Source organism: Scylla paramamosain, chromosome 21, assembly GCF_035594125.1.
Source record: "Scylla paramamosain isolate STU-SP2022 chromosome 21, ASM3559412v1, whole genome shotgun sequence".
Lineage (NCBI taxonomy): Eukaryota > Metazoa > Arthropoda > Malacostraca > Decapoda > Portunidae > Scylla > Scylla paramamosain.
This window is the reverse complement of record NC_087171.1, coordinates 2,549,553-2,571,311: the sequence shown is the minus strand read 5'-3', so window position 1 is coordinate 2,571,311 and position 21,759 is coordinate 2,549,553. Positions and strand designations below refer to the sequence as shown.

Below are 21,759 nucleotides of genomic sequence, written 5' to 3'. Positions count from 1 at the left end.
TTCACCATCACCAGCCAGTACAATTCCCCTGCTGAACAAAGGCCATAACAACTCAGCCATTAGTCCTAAATTGGCACCTATTTGTTTGGTCTTCTTTTACTATACACTTTAATTCTTCAGATCTGGTCACTCAGCTTTTTTTTTTGCTCCACCTATCTTTTTTTCCTTGTCTTACTTTATCCCATTTTTTGCTTCATCACTATTTGTATGAAATATGGCAACAGAGAAAGGGTAAGATGTGATGATGCAAAAATCAATGAAGATAAAAAAATTGGTTGGGAGACTGAAAGAATTTCCAGGTGAATGAGTAAATGTTTGGAAAAAACATAAAAAGGGGGGCTTCCTTATATTATGCAGGATATACTCTATACAACATTTTATTATTCACAACCCTTGACTTGGTATGAGTAACAGACTGCAGTCAACAGAACAACGACTCATGTGTGGCAGCTGGTAGCTGGATGAAAACTAATAGTGCAAGACATCATTCATAAATATCGTCACAAGAAACTTCATTAGAGTAGCATGAAAACCTGTGAAATGAATATTCCTGAAGCAAATGTGCACAGCATAAGACAACACAAAGGCAAGAAAAGGGAGTCTGAAGGTGACACACTCACCCTATACTCCATGTAAATTAGGCTCATCACTATTATGCACAAATTACATTTTGCTAAATCGAAATAATAAACTGCCATGCAGAGTAATATCAATACTGTGTACACATGCATTTGCCTTTCTATCTATATACCTAACTGGCAATCCCATACAGGGTGGCCCTGACAAAGCACCACACACTTGTATTACTCACACTTTTATCATCAGCATGTGCAAACATATAACAATAGACATAACATAAAGTAAATAAGATAGTAAAACATACTTTATAAGTATACAAGCAAGCTTAAAAAAAAAAAAATAGCAATTACATTGTAGCAAACTGTAATTCAAATATTTAAACCTAATGGTAATGTAAGTGATTGCTGACTGCACTGACAATAAAACAAGAAAGGTTACCTACAGTAACCATGTAATCAGTATACGTCCGCTTTGGAAAGTCCAACTTGGTATACAGTGGAACCTCAAGTTAATGAATGCCTCCCTTTTTTACCAAATCAGTTTTCGAACAAAATTTTGAACTCATTATTGCTTCAGTTCTGGTACCATAATCCAGTTCTACAACAAAGTTACTTGATTTCAAATATTAAAAGAAACAGCAAAAGCTGGCATTTATTACTAATTTATAGCTTCTATAAATATTTACTTTGTTTTTATATATTTGAAGGAGAGATACAGAGTGTTAGACAATAATTCAGTCTTTGAAATAAAGTAAATACGATTCTGTTGAAAAGCCTCAAGGTAAACTAACAGTTTTTGGTGCTCAGGAATTATCCTGAGCCACCTGTGGCCCTCTTGATGATTCCCAATGCCATCACTACTGCACAACTATAGTTTTCCAGTAGCTTTTCCCAGCAGCAATATGCCTAAGTGTTATGATCACCTTCATTTTGGCAGTAAGTTGGTTGCTCCTCTCTGTGTCCCTCTGAGGCTTCCCTCACTAGATCAGTGACAAAGAGAATACCTGCATGGTCTAAACAGTATCTTCTAATGAGTTCTGTGTCACTAAGTTCATTCAATACATCCTTTCTGGATAAATAATTTGTTAGCTGGAAATGTTGTGAAGCAGCCATCTTGGCTATAGAAGCTCTATCGTAAGTCAATAAGACAGTGTTGGCTGGTGTCTGGTAATGGATTAATCCATTTTACATTGATTGCTAAGGGGAAAATAGTTTCGATTTTCAAACATTTCAGATTTCGAACAGCATTTGGGAATGAATTTAAGTTCTAAAACCTGTCCTGTTTGGACACAAAAAAAAAAATTCCTTGGTATACGACCTTTGTTTGGAATACGACTTGCTTGCTAGAACTTGTATGGGTCAAAATGAGTCATGACACTGAGCGCTACCCTTGTTTACCTCTCTCGAGATGAAGTCATGACTGTTCATGAGCAGTGTTGCCAGGTTGGCAGGACTCTCCCTCCAAACAATAATATCTCCCTTCTCAGCACCATCCTAGTATGCACTCAACTCTTCTCAACAAGGTAAAGTGAGCTTTAATTTTCATTTATTTCATCTAACTGTTTTTGTATTTACCGTACTTGGAGGCATATAAGACGTACTTTTTAATAAAAATGGCTCGAAAAAATCACGCTGCATCTTATACATGAATGTGAGGCCTCCCGTAGATTTAATTCTGAAATTTCCTTCACTCATACACCTGAAGATTTATACCACCATATTATAGGCAAGGGTGCTATATGATATTTTCAACCATAATATGATGTAAGGAAATGTTGAAAATGAAAACACGGCCCTGTTCAGTGAAACACCAAGTGTGTTGTTGACATCTCGGCAGCTGGGCTGTGTTATTCACCTCGCCTCCATGACTAGACTACTACCTCAGTTTTATTACTGCAGTCATATAGGATATTTCTACTATTGTGATTGCAGATTATCAGTGCACTATTACTACTATTACTATTTCTATTATGATCACTACTACTACTACTATTACTACTATTCCAGCTAAATAATAATATATATGCAATGGTGACATATTAAATCAGAACAGGTGGGCATCATTTCAGGACATGAACTGTGTACTTCCACAACATCCTGTCACTACAACCTTGATAAGAGATTGTATTTCAAGTTGGAAGCTTACCTTTCCCACAACTGGATTTTCATCTGGAGGACGGCTGATAAACATGTCTCTACTGCTTGTGCTGTGACTATTTCTAACTTGACTTCTACTTCTGTGGCCGTCCTTGCTGAGTGATCGACTTCTGTCCCTCCTGTGTCGATCCTTTCTGTTCCCATGCTTCTCTCTACCATGCCTCTTCTCATAGCCATCATCTCTTCTCTCCCTACTGTTGCTGCGGCTTCGTCTTTCTCTGCTGTGGCTTCTTCGTCTTTCCCTTCCATGGCTGTGACTTCGTTCCCTCTTCCTCTTGTGTTTCCTGGGGCTCCTGGATCTCCTGCGCTCTCTGCTGTGACTGCGACTCAGCCTCCTTTTTCTCTCCTTGGCCTGATTGCTTGCCTTTTCTGTCTGCTTTGATGGAGCATGAGACTCTAAAAAGGCCATCAGATCATCCATCTCTGTTTCAGACTCCTTCTTTGTGATTTTTTCCCTCTTCAGTTCAGCCTTTTCAAGTTCCTTCTCATTTTTCTTCCATTTATGACTATTCCATTCATCCTCCCTTTCTTTTTCTTTGATTTTACTTTTTTGACTTATCTCTTCTTTAACTTTGACTGGAGGTTTGAGTTCATCATCCAACATATGAATGACCTTGGGATCATTAGGCAAAGCTAGAAAAGGCAACATTTCTCTTTTTTTATCCTTTTCTGTTTTAGGTTTATCATCTTCTTTAATACTTATAGTGGAGGAAGATGTCAGAGATGGCATCATGTGCTGGATCAGCCGCCACAGGCTCTCCACAAACGAATCCTGTTAGGAAGAAAATATAAATTTTTCAGATCTCTACACAAACAACCAATCTAAGATGACAGTAGAAATAAGAGCAATACAAAATAAATCTTATCCAAATCAAGAGGAACAAAAAATATGTTTTATGCAAATCACCAAATCAATGTTGGAAAAAAATATTACAAATACAATGTATACAGAATGAAGAGTACAATTGGAGAACTGAGAATTGTAATGATGTCAACACACAATTACCTACAGTTGTTTGCTCAGAGCTCATAACAATTGATCTTTGGGCAGGACTGAGACCACTCACACATCACACACCAGGAGAGCGAGGTCATAACCCACTGGTTTATATCCTGTACCTACTTGCTGCTGATGAACAGAGGCTACACACTGAGAGGTTCACACATATGCCTCACCACATTCATGATTTGAATTCGGCCTTCTCAGCTGCGAGCCAAGCATGCTAACCACTACACTACACAATTACTTTACAAGATGCCTCACCTTTCCATGTAATCTTACATGCCACCTCATGATATATACAGCACCAAATAAAGAATGTGCATGCATGCTTTAACAACAGGATATCAGAATCTTATAACCAGAAAGGATACATTACCGCAAACTGGTCTCCTCCATTTTCTTCAAGTGCTTTCTTGAATTTGTCAAGGCGTTTGTTGGCTTCAGCAAGGGAAATGATGAACTCAGCTGAAAATAAAATAAAACAGCATTATACAATGAGACTTCAAAGCAATTATGACTTTTCTAATATATACTTTATCATTTTCTCTTATCTTAATATAACATATTTATATTTTACAATTATGGGAGGTTGGGTCAAAAATGTTTTTGATGATCTAATAAAATGAATAATCTACTTTATTCTAACTCCTCTCTATTATTTATAAACCATTATTATATTATTATATGTTTTCTGCATTGTACACTAAGTTATACACTATTTATCCATCTATATAGCAGGCTAGCAAATACACACACAGGGTGATTCAGACAACGAACCATACTCACACACACACATCATTTACTCTCTTATCCCTGTCAGCCACTAGTAGAAAGGGACAGTCTCATGGACCACCCTATTACACCCCAGGAGATTACTCATAGCACAACTAATATACAAAGAAGCATTGTATGACTACGATGTTAAGGTGCCTTCTACTTTTTTGTTAACCAATCAATAAATAAATCAATACACAAAACAAAAAAATGCCAGACTAACTCTCACTGCTGTGGCATTTATTAAGTTAAAATTATGGTGATATCCACAGTACTGGTTTCTAAGCAGCCAATATAGTGAAACCTATGGCTGCTAACTAAGAGCCCCCACACACGGAGCGATTTTAGAAGTGCGACTTGAGAAGCGCGACTCCGAAGTCAATGGAAGTCTATTGGACCCCACAGACGTGGTCGCGACTCGCTGGTTCGGAAGCGCGACTCGAGATATCCCTCGGTGAAGCGCGACTTTTGAGCGACTCGGTTAACATGTGTTTCTATGAGGCCGTTCACACGAGGCGACTGCTTCCCGCGATTTCATCACTACTTGCATCTCATTGGCTGGTAGGGGTGACACTAGAGCCAATGAGCGATCAGGCAGAGTTTTCCTCCATGTGGAGTTCGAGCGCGGGGCAGTGCTGGGTAACTGGTAACATCCAGCTTGGGGTAGTGCATCACAACCACGCATAGTTAGTTTCGGGTAGAGTGTCCAGAACATGCCATGCGTCATCCTATCATGCAAAATAGGATGAACCCAATATTTTCTCACTTTCTTTTTTCGCCTTTGGCAGCGATGATACAGCATCCAAAGACAGGCTGCTTCCTCGACCTCCATCACTACCAAGCGGAGTCAGGCAGACTGATTTTTATTCCCGCGTCATTGGTGAATGAGATGGCAGTCCACGTGGATACAGTAGCGGGGATGGGGGGTATGGCGGGGGAGGGGGTATGCTGTCACTGCACCAGTTGCCGTGTGTGTGGGGTCAACCCAGAATCACGCTTCTCAAGTCGCGCTTCTAAAATCGCTCCGTGTGTGGGGGCCTTGTGGGGTCAACCCAGAATCACGCTTCTCAAGTCGCGCTTCTAAAATCGCTCCGTGTGTGGGGGCCTTAATAGAAAGTGTAACCACAAGGTAACACACACTTAAGTTGCTACTGTATGGGAGATTAACCCATTAAGTAGTGTTAACTTCCAGACACCAACCATTTACTTCTCAGCAAAATATGATACTTTTTTTAAATTGTGATCTACACAAAGAAGGCACTAACAGTGAAATTAATGAACTGAATGAATCTAAGCCTAACCTAACAAAACCTGACACAATGAAGGGATTAACAGTAATATCAATGAACTGAATAAATTTAAACCTAACCTATAATTCAGGTGAAAACACAATTACAGTAAAATCCTTCTTATCCGGCATCAACAGGACCGCCGACATGCCAGATACTTGAATAGAAGTGAAATTATGTCCACAATCACCACCCTACACTCACACATCTTACTATAACAAAGATCAGCTGATCTTAATCACCAGCTGATCTGATCAGCTGCTTAAGTGTAAGCACAACATGCTTCCTCTTTTCTACAACTTTAGGCATGATGAAGGCGTCAGGCGATAAACAGTGTACACGCAGGACTGAGTCACTGAGTAAACACAGTGCAGTGGGCCGCGGGTGGCACGAAGCAGTGCGCTCTGGTGGCGAGGGGACAAAGTATGCCTCACGCGGGAATTTTAATCGATTTTATGAGTACACATTGATTTTTTATTGATTTTAAGGCTCAGGGAAAAATGTGCCGGATACTTGAAGCTGCCGGATACTCGAATGCCGGATGAGAGAGATTTTACTGTATTTCAATATTGGGTATTATTGGAATTTATACTGTCACTTACCCTGGCTTTTTTGACTGGTTCTTATGATAATTGAGACTTTTGTAAGACACTTATTCTATAGTCTTTCCGTTGCAAGCTAATAGTTTTCAAGCAAGGAATTTTTCAATTATTATTTGGCCCACACAGAAGAGCTGTCATGGCAGACCTGTTTAGCTTGCATCTCTTCACAGTCAACACTGCTGCCACCTACTGGCCTTCTTCAACACTAATAATGAATGCTCCAATCACATTTTATTTATTTTTTGGTACCCAATCATATGTGATTGCCTCTCATGCTGCACATGCACAAATGCCACCCTATGTGGAGGCAGATTTGAAATATCAGTTATACGATGGCCAAACTCTGTGTGAGGTGCGTTCCTACTCCACATAATATAATTATACTATCCATGATATAATCAAGGTATCCTACAAGGATAACGTGTCTTCATTAAAATGTCTAAGAAATCATGGGTTATGCCAGCCATAGTTCCCTTACCTTCAGCTGACAATTCCAGCAACAATGAAAACTAATAAGGTATGCACATTACTAGGTTAGGTTAGGTTGGTTGGGTTAGATTAGGTTAAGGTTATATTAGATAAGGTTAAGTTAATGAAGTTAAGTTAGATTTGGTTTGGTTTGGTTTGGTTTGGTTTGGTTAGGTTAGGTTAGGTTAGTTAAGTTAGGCTTAATGTATCGTTAATGATTTTACTTTTTTTCTGGGTTGTTTTTATCATTAATTTAATTTAGGCCTCATTTTTGTTAGAAATCTTATTTTCCAGTCCTTTCTGCCAGTGGGTCAAGGGAGGGGAGGGAATAGGAAAAATTGGTATTTCTGATGGAAATAAGCCTCAAATTCATGTGAATTAGTGACGAGTCATTTGTGAACAATCCAGCTCATAGAGCAGGGTTTTTCAAATGAAAGATAGGAGCTGGCTCCCTTTTGAGAGAAATTTGCATGAGCCATTAGCTTTTTTTAAATAAAGTAAAGTTCTAAGATGTTCACATTTATTTTGTTAACCATGACACAGATACCCAGATCAAAAGGCATCATCAGAGTTGCCATATTTGATTAAAGCAGCAGATTTTTGGTCTTCTCAGCCATATGATACTTGTCAGTGATGCTTGTCCTGTAGCAGACCATAGCCTGTCATGTATTGGACTCATTAGCTTTCACTATGCTGACTCCTTTGTTCCTTACCCACAGTCATAAGCCATCATACACAGAGAGATAAGTGATGGTAAATGAAATGATTGGCACTCACAATTACTTTATATGTTCAAAGTTGAAAAATATTGGAGAAACTAAAATTAGTCACATTACAAGATACTGTCCAATTTATTCTAAATCAATGCAGTACTAAACAAAGAGCTCTTTAGGAGCCAAAAACTCACTCTCTTGAGTGAATGGAGTCAAACAAACCAGCTCTATAGAAAGAACCAGAAATCTCATCACTAGCATGAATCCCATAAAAACAACCAAGAAAAAAGTAGAATCACCAGTGTAAGAAGGACTGGTATAGAGTTAAGATTTACCTAATACTATCCCTAATTTATCCTCATAACACTAATAAATTCAATCTACTCTAACCTAACCAAACAAATTTTGCTGCAGACTTCTATGTTATGCCTGCTAGTCAGATTTATTATGCATGTAAACATAATTCTATTAACTGTCTTACCTTTACAGCACACTTTCCAGCCAGTAACAAAAGTATATACCTATTTAACAGTCCTTTTGATAACACAGGCATGCTGGCCATGAAGGGGCCTAACCAGTAAGAGCCTAATCAGATGGAAAGATTAATGTTGTGTGAATACTATCCCTGCAATGATGGGGAATTCAAAGTATTACATAGCGTTACTGACAATGAAAAAACGCTTACACATACACACATAGGACCATATTCTGAGACACATGCGCTGCATCTTCACTACTTTCAAAAGGGTCTAATTGAAGTGACACGGGTTTTATGAGTGTTTTAAGGTCTCAGTGGCAGATTAATAAGGTTTCTACGTTATCAACAGAAGAAGCACTCTCAAAAATCGGGTTAAACATTTATGTGGCCTTTGAAAGATAGTCGTGGTGAGAGCCAAGCACTCCAGAATACGACACACACACACACACACACACACACACACACCTTATCTGACTCACCAACATCTTTATCGTTGATTCCTAAATGGTTTTCCAGTTCCACACATATCTTGGAGACCAGGGAAAGCTTCTCAAGCTTAAAAAGATCATCCATTACACAACTGAGTAGGAAATACGACGCGGTATCTCTCGTGTTTTGTTTACACAGTGTTGCATGTCAGCTTAGCTGAGTTATCAACACTAAATTAAACTAAATAAACAAGCTTTTATCACTCACACATCTCCATCAACAGTTACAGCAGCAATTGATGTTGAAAGAAACTTATAATCGTTGATGATAATGACAATGATCTCCAGAAATATACATTTCAAAATCAAGAGAAAACTAGCAAAAAATAGCTAAATACTGACATTGCTATACCTTTCACCACCGTTCCTCTACAGCTGTTCAAAAATGTATTACATTCGCCAACCTATCAATGAAGTCGTTATTGTTATAAAATATCTAGTATTGCTGTCAAAAGTAGCAATACTCATAAAAGTGCTAGTGGATATTTATGTCAATCAACATTATATCTACGATCCTTCTAACGTTTCGAGTATAATAAAAAATCTCTCTCTCTCTCTCTCTCTCTCTCTCTCTCTCTCTCTCTCTCTCTCTCTCTCTCTCTCTCTCTCTCTCTCTCTCTCTCTATATATATATATATATATATATATATATATATATATATATATATATATATATATATATATATATATATATATATATATATATATATATATATATATGCCATTTCGGCTGCTAGCAAACAGGGGCCTGAGGGCTGGCATTCTAAGTCCTAAGGATGTTCTATATATCTGCCGTACGGTCCCTCATTGACTACGCAGCCCCTTTTTTAATACAGTTTAGTGCCACCCAGCTCCGTCCCCTGGAGCTTGTTCAGAATGAAGCCATGAGAATAATTTTGGGATGCCCAAGGACTGCTTGGATTGAGGTCCTCAGAGCTGAACTGCACCTGCCGAGTATAATGTGTAGGATACAGGAAATTACTTGTCGTACTGTTGGTCGGATGGCATGCACGGGCTCCGACTCTGAAGGGATCACTGAACCTCCCTGTATCGTGATCCTCGGACTCCTACAACTCCATACCTCAGGAAGATCTTGAGAGTTGTTACAAGTGTAGGTATAGCCAAGGCCTGCATTAACGTTATTATGTCACCGCTCCAACCTGTTTGGAACCTCACCGTGTCAGTGTTGATATTCACTCACTGCATCAGCCCAAGAGGAACTGGCCCCCCTCATATTCTGCAAGACATGTCCATGACTAAATTGTCCAAGTATCCCCACGTTCAGGCCATTCATGTTTATTGTGATGGTTCAGTCAATGGCAGCAGGTCCGGATGTGGGCTGTTCATCCGCGACTACATTTCTACCAACCACCCCACTGACACTCAGATTTCCAGGCGGCTACCTGCACACATGTCCTCCACTAGGGCAGAAGTGTATGCTGTTCTGGAGGCACTCCATATTGTGGTGGCTATCCATAAGGATGTATTCTTCTTTGTTGACAGTCAGGCTGCGCTGTATGCTCGCCAATCTACCTCCCCCATGGACTGTGATCTAGTTGATAAATGTCTTCATCTCATCCACGCCTTAGAAGGTGCTGGTGCCACGGTTCACTTCACCTGGATACCCTCTCATGTGGGTATCCCGCTTAATGAAGAGGCAGACCTCTTCATTAGGAGGAGGAGGCAGTAGACACCTGCCGAAACGATAATTACTTCCAGTGAGGTCTAAAGCACTGTTCAGGGGGTGCAGTGAACTTATCATTAAACCCAGCTGTGACCTCACTCAACATTTCCCTTTGTGTCTCACAACACAAGGGGGCAGTCACAGCCTGCCCTCTAAAGACAACTCTCTTCCTCCACACAAAACTACAAGCACCTAATAATACACACACCCTTCACTCAAAAATTTTAAAATCATAATGGCGACTCCTACACCAGCCTCGGAGTCCCCATCTGGGGAGGGGACCATAAATGTCCCCAGGTCGGACTGCCTTTCTGTCGACGACCCCAAGTGTCTTGACACCCCCCTCAACTTTTCTTCATTAACTTCTGCAACATTCGGGGTCTAAGATCTAATTTTCAATCTGTAGAACACCACCTCTCCTCTTCTAAACCTCATCTTCTTTTCCTCACTGAAACTCAGGTGTCTGAGGCAACTGATAGTAGCCCCTTTTCTGTTTCCCTCCTACTTTCTCTATCCTCATTTTCTCTATCCTCATTTAGCTGGATGCTGTGTTTATGTGCGCAGTGACTTAACCTGCTCTCGTGCCCACGCTCTTGAATCTTTCGAGTTTTCCACCATCTGAGTACGACTACAGAGTCACTCTCAAACTAAATTTATCTGTGCTGTATATCTTTCACCTAACTCCTCTGACTATAAGAAATTCTTTGACTACTTAACTTCCAATGTGGAGCACATTCTGACTCTCTTCCCTTTTGCAGAGATCTCCATTCTTGGAGACTTCAATGTTCACCACCAGCTTTGGCTTTCCTCTCCTTTCACTGACCATCCTGGTGAACTAGCCTACAACTTTGCTATCCTCCATGACCTAGAGCAATTGGTGCAACACACTACTTGTATTCCTGACCATCTTGGAGATATGCCCAACATTCTTGACCTTTTCCTGACCTCTAATCCTTCTGCTTATGCTGTCACCCTTTCTTCTCCGTTGGGCTCCTCTGATCACAATCTTATATCTGTATATTGTCCTATCGCTCCAATCCCTCCTCAGGATCCCCCTAAGCAAAGGTGCCTCTGGCGTTTTGCCTCTGCTAGTTGGGGGGACCTGAGGAGGTATTTTGCCGATTTTCCTTGGAATGACTACTGCTTTCGTGTCAGAGATCCATCTTTGTGTGCTGAGCGCATAACAAAGGTGATACTGTCTAGCATGGAGGCTTACATTCCTCACTCATTTTCTCATCCTAAACCTTCTAAACCTTGGTTTAACACAGCTTGTTCTCGTGCTATGCATGATAGACAGGTGGCCCACAAAAGGTACTTAAGCCTTCCATCACCAGAATCTCATGCACTTTATATTTCTGCCCGGAACCATGCCAAGTCTGTTCTCCAACTAGCCAAAAACTCCTTCATTAACAGAAAGTGTCAAAACCTTTCAAGATCTAACTCCCCTCGTGACTTCTGGCATCTAGCCAAAAATATCTCCAATAACTTTGCTTCTTCTTCTTTCCCTCCTCTGCTTCAACCAGATGGAACCACTGCTATCACATCTATTTCTAAAGCTGAACTCTTCGCTCAAACCTTTGCTAAAAATTCTACCTTGGATGATTCTGGGCTTGTTCTTCCCTCTCCTCCACCCTCTGACTACTTCATGCCACGTATTAAAATTCTTCGCAATGATGTTTTCCATGCTCTTGCTGGCCTAAACCCTCGGAAGGCTTATGGACCTGATGGGGTCCCTCCTATTGTTCTCCAAAACTGTGCCTCCGTGCTTGCACCTTGCCTAGTCAAACTCTTTCAGCTCTATCTGTCAAGATCTACCTTGCCTAGTCAAACTCTTTCAGCTCTGTCTGTCAAGATCTACCTTTCCTTCTTGCTGGAAGTTTGCTATACATTCAACCTCTTCCTAAAGAGGGTGACCGTTTAAATCTCTCAAACTACCGTCCTATTGCTTTAATTTCCTGCCTATCTAAAGTTTTTGAATCTATCCTCAACAGGAAGATTCTTAAACATCTATCACTTCATAACCTTCTATCTGATCTCCAGTATGGCTTCCGTCAAGGCCGCTCTACTGGTGATCTTCTGGCTTTCCTTACTAAGTCTTGGTCATCCTCTTTTAGAGATTTTGGTGAAACTTTTGCTGTTGCCTTGGACATATCAAAAGCTTTTGACAGAATCTGGCACAAAGCTTTGATTTCCAAACTACCCTCCTATGGCTACTCTCCTTCTCTCTGTAACTTCATCTCAAGTTTCCTTTCTGACCGTTCTATTGCTGCTGTGGTAGACGGTCACTGTTCTTCTCCTAAATCTATTAACAGTGGTGTTCCTCAGGGTTCTGTCCTGTCACCCACTCTCTTCTTATTATTCATTAATGATCTTCTAAACCAAACTTCTTGCCCTATCCACTTCTACGCTGATGATACCACCCTGCACTTTTCTACGTCCAACCCTTCAGGAGTCAGGAGGTAAACATTTCACGCAGGGAAGCCACAGAACGCTTGACTTCTAGTCTTTTTAAAATTTCTGATTGGGGCAGAGCAAACTTGGTATTGTTCAGTGCCTTAAAAACTCAATTCCACCGACACAACCTTCCAGACAACTATCCCCTCTTCAATGACACTCAACTGTCCCCCTCTTCTACAATGAACATCCTTGGTCTGTCCTTTACTTATAATCTGAACTGGAAACTTCACATTTCATCTCTAGCTAAAACAGCTTCTATGAAGTTAGGTGTTCTGAGACGTCTCCGCCAGTTTTTCTCACCCCCGCCTAGCTGCTAACTCTGTACAAGGGCCTTATCCGTCCATGTATGGAGTATGCTTCACATATCTGGGGGGGTTCCACTCATACTGCTCTTCTAGACAGGGTGGAATCAAAAGCTTTTCGCCTCATCAACTCCTCTCCTCTAACTGATTGTCTTCAGCCTCTCTCTCACCGCCGCAATGTTGCATATCTAGCTGTCTTCTACCGCTATTTTCATGCTAACTGCTCTTCTGATCTTGCTAACTGCATGCCTCCCCTCCTCCCGCGGCCTCGCTGCACAAGACTTTCTTCTTTCTCTCACCCCTATTCTGTCCACCTCTCTAACGCAAGAGTTAACCAGTATTCTCAATCATTCATCCCTTTCTCTGGTAAACTCTGGAACTCCCTGCCTGCTTCTGTATTTCCACCTTCCTATGACTTGAATTCCTTCAAGAGGGAGGTTTCAAGACACTTATTCATCAGTTTTTGACCACTGCTTTGACCCTTTTATGGGACTGGCATTTCAGTGGGCATTTTTCTTTATTGGATTTTTTGTTGCCCTTGGCAAGTGTCCTTTCTACATAAAAAAAAAAAAAGACCACCTTGCTCAATGTGCCCTTCAGGACGACACAGTGGACCCCAGCGCTGAGTACACTCTGCGCTATGTTAAGAGTAGCATTAAGGACTTTGTACATAGTAGCATTAGTGATCAGTTGGAGCTTTGTTGCCATAGGGGCAGTGGCAGTAGTTTTCACTATGCACGTGTCTCCCAGAGCTGTGCTTACATCTATGGGAGACACACTGCATCACATGATATGGTGGCAATGAGGCTCAGATTAAGCTATAAATACTTTTGGGAAGTCAGTGCTTCTGGTTATGCTGTGTGCTGTGTGCTGCACCAAGGGGACACACTCTGCGTCATTATATCACAGAATGTCTTATTTCTAAATTTAGGCTGCAAGGTCAACATGACTTCTATACAGTGGAGGAGGCAGTAGACACCTGCCGAAACGATAATTACTCCCAGTGAGGTCTAAAGCACTGTTCAGGGGGTGCTGTGAACTTATCATTAAACCCAGCTGTGACCTCACTGAACGTTTCCCTTTGTGTCTCACAACACAAGGGGGTAGTCACAGCCTGCCCTCTAAAGACAACTCTCTTCCTCCACACAAAACTACAAGCACCTAATAACACACACACCCTTCACTCAAAAAATTTTAAAATCATGGCGACTCCTACACCAGCCTCGGAGTCCCCATCTGGGGAGGGGACCATAAATGTTCCCAGGTCGGACTGCCTTTCCGTCGACGACCCTAAGTGTCTTGACACCCCCCTCAACTTTTTCTTCATTAACTTCTGCAACATTTGCGGTCTAAGATCTAATTTTCAATCTGTAGAACACCACCTCTCCTCTTCTAAACCTAATCTTCTTTTCCTCACTGAAACCCAGGTGTCTGAGGCAACTGACAGTAGCCCCTTTTCTGTTCCCTCCTACTTTCTCTATCCTCATTTTCGATCCAAAGCTGGATGCTGCGTTTATGTGCGCAATGACTTAACCTGCTCTCGTGCCCACGCTCTTGAATCTTCCGAGTTTTCCACCATCTGGCTACGACTAGAGAGTCATACTCATACTAAATTTATCTGTGCTGTATACCTCTCTCCTAACTCCTCTGACTATAAGAAATTCTTTGACTACTTAACTTCCAAAGTGGAGCACATTCTGACCCTCTTCCCTTTTGCAGAGATCTCCATTCTTGGAGACTTCAATGTTCACCACCAGCTTTGGCTTTCCTCTCCCTTCACTGACCATCCTGGTGAACTAGCCTACAACTTTGCTATCCTCCATGACCTAGAGCAACTGGTGCAACACCCTACTCGTATTCCTGACCGTCTTGGAGATACGCCCAACATTCTTGACCTTTTCCTGACCTCTAATCCTTCTGCTTATGCTGTCACCCTTTCTTCTCCGTTGGGCTCCTCCGATCACAATCTCATATCTTTATCTTGTCCTATCACTCCAATCCCTCCTCAGGATCCCCCTAAGCGAAGGTGCCTCTGGCGTCTTGCCTCTGCTGGTTGGGGGGACCTGAGGAGGTATTTTGCTGATTTTCCTTGGAATGACTACTGCTTCCGTGTCAGAGACCCGTCTTTGTGTGCTGAGCGCATAACAGAGGTGATAGTGTCTGGCATGGAGGCGTACATTCCTCACTCTTTTTCTCGTCCTAAACCTTCTAAACTTTGGTTTAACACAACTTGTTCTCGTGCTATACATGATAGAGAGGTGGCCCACAAAAGGTACTTAAGCCTTCCATCACCAGAATCTCATGCACTTTATATTTCTGCCCGGAACCATGCCAAGTCTGTTCTCCAACTAGCCAAAAACTCCTTCATTAACAGAAAATGTCAAAACCTTTCAAGATCTAACTCCCCTCGTGATTTCTGGCATCTAGCCAAAAATATCTCCAATAACTTTGCTTCTTCTTCTTTCCCTCCTCTACTTCAACCAGATGGCACCACTGCTATCACATCTATTTCTAAAGCTGAACTCTTTGCTCAAACCTTTGCTAAAAATTCTACCTTGGACGATTCTGGGCTTGTTCCTCCCTCTCCTCCACCCTCTGACTACTTCATGCCACGTATTAAAATTCTTCGTAATGATGTTTTCCATGCCCTCGTTGGTCTAAACCCTCGGAAGGCTTATGGACCTGATGGGGTCCCTCCTATTGTTCTCCGAAACTGTGCCTCCGTGCTTGCACCTTGCCTAGTCAAACTCTTTCAGCTCTGTCTGTCCTTCTTGCTGGAAGTTTGCCTACATTCAACCTGTTCCTAAAAAAGGGTGACCGCTCTAATCCCTCAAACTACCGTCCTATTGCTTTAATTTCCTGCCTATCTAAAGTTTTTGAATCTATCCTCAACAGGAAGATTCTTAAACATCTATCACTTCACAACCTTCTATCTGATCGCCAGTATGGGTTCCGTCAAGGCCGCTCTACTGGTGATCTTCTTGCTTTCCTTACTGAGTCTTGGTCATCCTCTTTTAGAGACTTTGGTGAAACTTTTGCTGTTGCCTTGGACATATCAAAAGCCTTTGATAGAGTCTGGCACAAAGCTTTGATTTCAAAACTACCCTCCTACGGTTTCTATCCTTCTCTCTGTAACTTCATCTCAAGTTTCCTTTCTGACCGTTCTATTGCTGCTGTGGTAGACGGTCACTGTTCTTCTCCTAAATCTATTAACAGTGGTGTTCCTCAGGGTTCTGTCCTGTCACCCATTCTCTTCTTATTATTCATTAATGATCTTCTAAACCAAACTTCTTGTCCTATCCACTCCTATGCTGATGATACCACCCTGCACTTTTCCACGTCTTTTCATAGACGTCCAACCCTTCAGGAGGTAAACATATCACGCAGGGAAGCCACAGAACGCCTGACTTCTGATCTTTCTAAAATTTCTGATTGGGGCAGAGCAAACTTGGTATTGTTCAATGCCTCAAAAACTCAATTCCTCCATCTATCAACTCGACACAATCTTCCAGACAACTATCCCCTCTTCTTCAATGACACTCAACTGTCCCCCTCTTCTACAATGAACATCCTCGGTCTGTCCTTTACTTATAATCTGAATTGGAAACTTCACATCTCATCTCTAGCTAAAACAGCTTCTATGAAGTTAGGCGTTCTGAGACGTCTCCGCCAGTTTTTCTCACCCCCCCAGCTGCTAACTCTGTACAAGGGCCTTATCCGTCCATGTATGGAGTATGCTTCACATGTCTGGGGGGGTTCCACTCATACTGCTCTTCTAGACAGGGTGGAATCAAAAGCTTTTCGTCTCATCAACTCCTCTCCTCTAACTGATTGTCTTCAGCCCCTCTCTCACCGCCGCAATGTTGCATAAATTATCTAGCTGTCTTCTACCGCTATTTTCATGCCAACTGCTCTTCTGATCTTGCTAACTGCATGCCTCCCCTCCTTCCGCGGCCTCGCTGCGCAAGAATTTCTTCTTTCTCTCACCCCTATTCTGTCCACCTCTCTAACGCAAGAGTTAACCAGTATTCTCAATCATTCATCCCTTTCTCTGGTAAACTCTGGAACTCCCTGCCTGCTTCTGTATTTCCACCTTCCTATGACTTGAATTCCTTCAAGAGGGAGGTTTCAAGACACTTATCCACCAATTTTTGACCACTGCTTTGACCCTTTTAAGGGACTGGCATTTCAGTGGGCATTTTTTTTACTAGATTTTTGTTGCCCTTGGCCAGTATCCTTCCTACATAAAAAAAAAAAAATACGCTCATTGATCATTTCTTAGACTCCGCCACTCTGAGGACTATATTCAAGGAATATCCTACATTTGCTCCGAGACTCTAGGATATTTATGCAACAAGGTGTGCAATATCTGTATTTATTTATTATATTCTTGTAATGTATACTATATTTTTATATTTTTGATATTTTACGCATAAGTCTTTGCCCAGGGGGTAGGTGGCAAGGTCCGTCCTCCTCCTTTGTTGTATTTCATTATTAATGCAACCATAATCATATATATATATATATATATATATATATATATATATATATATATATATATATATATATATATATATATATATATATATATATATATATATATATATATATATATATATATATATATATATATATATATATATATATATATATATATATATTTATTTATTTACTTATTTATCTTCTTTTTTCTTTTTTTTTCTTTTGCAGCGCTAAAAAAAAAAAAAAAAAAATACTTTCTCACGTCTATTTCATCCACCTCCCTAATGCAAAAGTTGACCAATATTTTCAGTATTTATCCTCTTAGTAAACTCTGGAACTCTCTACCTACTTCAGTATTCCTCCCTATGAATGAATTCTTTCAAGAGGAAAATTTCAGGACACTATATTCCAGTTTTGGAGTCACTGAATTTTTCTTTAAGGACTGGCACCACAGAAAGCCCCCATCCCCTCCCTTTTTTTTTTTTTTTTATATACGTTTGTGTGATCATAAGCCAGTGGTACAAAAAAATGTAATTATAAATAAAACTTCACTTACCAACATAAATATAATTATTTGGGACAACTTGTATTCGTATGACAGCAAACAATAAATAAAAAAAAGAATACTAGATACATAAATTATGAAATAAAGATAGATAGCTGAAAAAGAAAGAGAACAGCCATCAAAGGAATTACAGTAAAAAAATAAGTAAATGAAAATAAATATAAATAAAATTAAAAAGTTGCCGTTGCAAAAGCAACACCTGCCAAGAAGCAACAAAAACAGCTTATAAGTATCAATAAACTAAGATTATGAGATGATCTTAACAATAAAATAGCATACATAAAACATGGCAAAATAACCACAGCACAGGTATTTTCCCATCGTCTAATTAAAGAAAAGGAATGAAGACTTCGTATTACTCCGAACAAGTGGCATGTTAGGTGGAAATAAGCTTACGTGCTTGAATTGTTTTTAATAAGATCTTGAACATATATAATTCTCTGCATACAAGTCAGTCACGAGTGAAAACCATTATTAAAACTGTGTAACGTGAGTTGTTTCAAATAAGTTAATAGTAACATCTGTTTACAAGGAGCGTCAAGATTTTCAGCGTCGTGCGGCATTCTGGCAAGGCCACGACTTCCAACACATTACTGTATTCAGGTACAATGCTATATTAAAGTGTGAAGTCATGACTGATACAACTAATTCACGAAAAAATATTCGGCAGAGTGGCTTGTATTTGCAGAGATGAAGTAGGACAGGTCTGAAGTGATACATGGGATAGAATGTTCCCTTAACATGGCTGATTGTGAGGACCGCGGGGCAATGAACCTCGCTCTCGCTTCTGTGAATGATTTATTACTTGGACAGCTGCTAGAAGTGCTCCCTATGTCGCAGTTTCCCCTTGATCCATAATCGCTAATAATGGACTATATTTCGTTATATTATAATACTTCCAGTCTGTCTAGACATATTAGAATAATAAATAAGGATACCTAAGAGATGGAATGCACTCAAAACAGGGAAATAAAAATTCCCGCAAAGAGACTCTTTGACATTACATTTCATAACTGCCGTATGTACAGTACCATGCAGCAAGTTTTATTAGTCATATTTGGTGAACATCAGGCATCATTTTGACCCAGAATGTCTTAACCAGGCTGTGGCATATTACTATGTGCCTCATCTTTTAATGTCACAATCATTAAACAAGAATAACCAATGTGCTTGCCTGTGCCTTTGATCAGAAAAAAAAGAATCGATCCTATATGGTTACTTTTATTCAACTGACAATAGCACAAGGCCTGAAAGGTCAGCTGCTCACTTCTAAATAGCATAAACTTCAAGGAGCGAGTTAAGACAGCTACGGTCTCTGTGAGAGATACATTGCAAATGAACTGTAGGATCCTTTTTCATTGGGCAGCATGCCAGGCAACTCCACTGGTCTGTTCTTCAGTGGTTAGGTGGGTGGAGCTCCAAGGAGCTTAAAATTTAAGCCCTTATGAGAACTGAACAAAAATGCCTTTAGATACTTACATCAAATAAAATTAATCTGGTTGTCATGGGATTTTCCAGTGCCTCAAATACCTCAGGCTAAATGCTACCATACCATACATGGAACACCACAGGTTGGAGTCCTTAGTCCAATGCTTTTCAACATTTTAATGGACAAAATTGCATGTTGTTCCTTCCCGCAGGGCACCCAGCTCCTCATCTATGCTGACGACATACTCCTCCAATGCCTCACACCCAGGACTCTCCAGTCAGTTCTGTCACAACTAGCAGCATTGAGTGTTCAAATGGAACTTGTAATTAATGAATGTAAAACCAAATCTCAAGCCAAAGGGAAGGTCCCTCGACTGCCCACTGTAAATAATGTTCCCATCCCTTGAGTTCATACACACAAGTACCTGGGTGTACAGCTGAGTTTCAGGAAGTCACTCCACGCTGTACATTATGTTCGAGACCTCTGTCTGCCACAGCTAGCGCCACTTCGGTTGCTAGCAAATAGGGGCCTGGAGGCTGGCATTCCAGTCCTAAGGATTTTCTATATATCTGTCGTACGGTCCCTCATTGACTATGCAGCCCCTATTTTAATAAAGTTTAGTGCCACCCAGCTCCGTCCCTTGGAGCTTGTTCAGAATGAAGCCATGAGAATAATTTTGGGATGCCCAAGGACTGCTTGGATTGAGGTCCTCAGAGCTGAACTGCACCTGCTGATTATTATGTGTAGGATACAAGAAATTACTTCTTGTACTATTGGCCGGATGCTATGCACGGGCTCCGACTCTCTGAAGGGATCACTGACTCCCCTGTATCGTGATCCTCAGACTCCTGCAACTCCATACCTCAGGAAGATCTTGAGAGTTGTTACAAGTGTAGGTATACACGAAGCCTGCATTAACGTTGTTATGTCAACCTGTTTGGAACCCTCACCATGTCAGTGTTGATATTCACTCACTGCATCAGCCCAAGAGGGACTGATGCCCTCATGTGCTGCATGGCCTGTTCATGGCTAAATTGTCCAAGTACCCCCACGTTCAGGCTATTCATGTTTATTGTGATGGTTCAGTCAATGGCAGCAGGTCCGGATGTGGGCTGTTCATCCGCGACTACATTTCTGCCAATCACCACACTGACACTGAGGTTTCCAGGCGGCTCCCTGCACACATGTCCTCCACTAGGGCAGAAGTGTATGCTGTTCTGGAGGCACTCCATATTGTGGTGCCTCTCCATAAGGATGTATTCTTCTTTGTTGACAGTCAGGCTGCGCTGTATGCTCTCCAATCTACCTCCCTCATGGACTGTGATCTAGTTAATAAATGTCTTCATCTCATCCACGCCCTAGAAGGTGCTGGTGCCACGGTTCACTTCATCTGGATACCCTCTCATGAGGGTATCCTGCTTAATGAAGAGGCAGACCACCTTGCTCAATGTGCCCTTCATGACGACACAGTGGACCCTGGCGCTGAGTATACTCTGGGCTATGTTAAGAATAGCATTAAGGACTTTGTACGTAGTAACATTAATGATCAGTTGGATCTTTGTTGCTATAGGGGCAGTGGCAGTAGTCTTCACTATGTACATGTTTCCCAGAGCTGTGCTTACATCTATGGGAGACACACTGCATCACACAACAGGATGGTAATGAGGCTTAGATTAGGCTATAAATACTTTTGGGAAGTCAGTGCTTCTCCTGGTGTATGCTGTGTGTTGTGTGCTGCACCAAGAGAACACACTCTGTGTCATTATGTCACGGAATGTCCTCTCCTTGCTAAATTTAGGCTGCAAGGTCAACATGACTTGTGTACCCTCATTGACCACTTCTTAGACTCAGCCACTCCCAGGGATATACTCAAGGTATATCCTACGTTTGTTCCCAGATTCTAGGATATTTATGCAATAAGGTGTACAATATCTGTATTCATTTATCTAATTACTTATATTCTTGTAATGTATACTATCTATTTTTATATTTTTGATACTCTACCCTTAAGTCTTTGCCCAGGGGGTGGATGGCAAGGTCCATCCTCCTCCTTTGTTGTATTTCATTATTAATGCAACAATAAATGTATCAATTAATCAATCAGTTCTCACAAGTGCTTAGAATTTTAGCTCCTCGGAGCTCTGCCCACTTAACCACAGAAGAGCAGACCAGCAGAGTTGCCTGGTGTGCTGCCCAAGGAAAAAGTGTTGTACAGTTCATTGGCAACGTGCCCCTCACAGAGACCACTCGCTCCTCCAAGTTTATGCTATTTAGAAATGAATTGCTGATC

General features: G+C 41.0%; 1 protein-coding gene across 3 annotated transcripts in view; it reads right to left on the bottom strand.

The window, feature by feature from the left end:
- The window catches only part of LOC135110858 (ATP-dependent RNA helicase DHX8-like), a gene marked incomplete at its 3' end in the record, with an annotated part of 103,960 nt that extends 95,088 nt beyond the window's left edge, over nucleotides 1-8,872 (bottom strand). Inside the window, 3 exon segments of one of the 3 annotated variants that reach the window (XM_064023469.1) lie at nucleotides 2,725-3,507; nucleotides 4,115-4,203; nucleotides 8,542-8,872. In XM_064023469.1, coding sequence (XP_063879539.1) covers nucleotides 2,725-3,507; nucleotides 4,115-4,203; nucleotides 8,542-8,635 — 966 coding nt within the window. 3 annotated transcript variants of the gene reach the window in all.
- Between the last annotated feature and the right edge of the window lie 12,887 nt (nucleotides 8,873-21,759).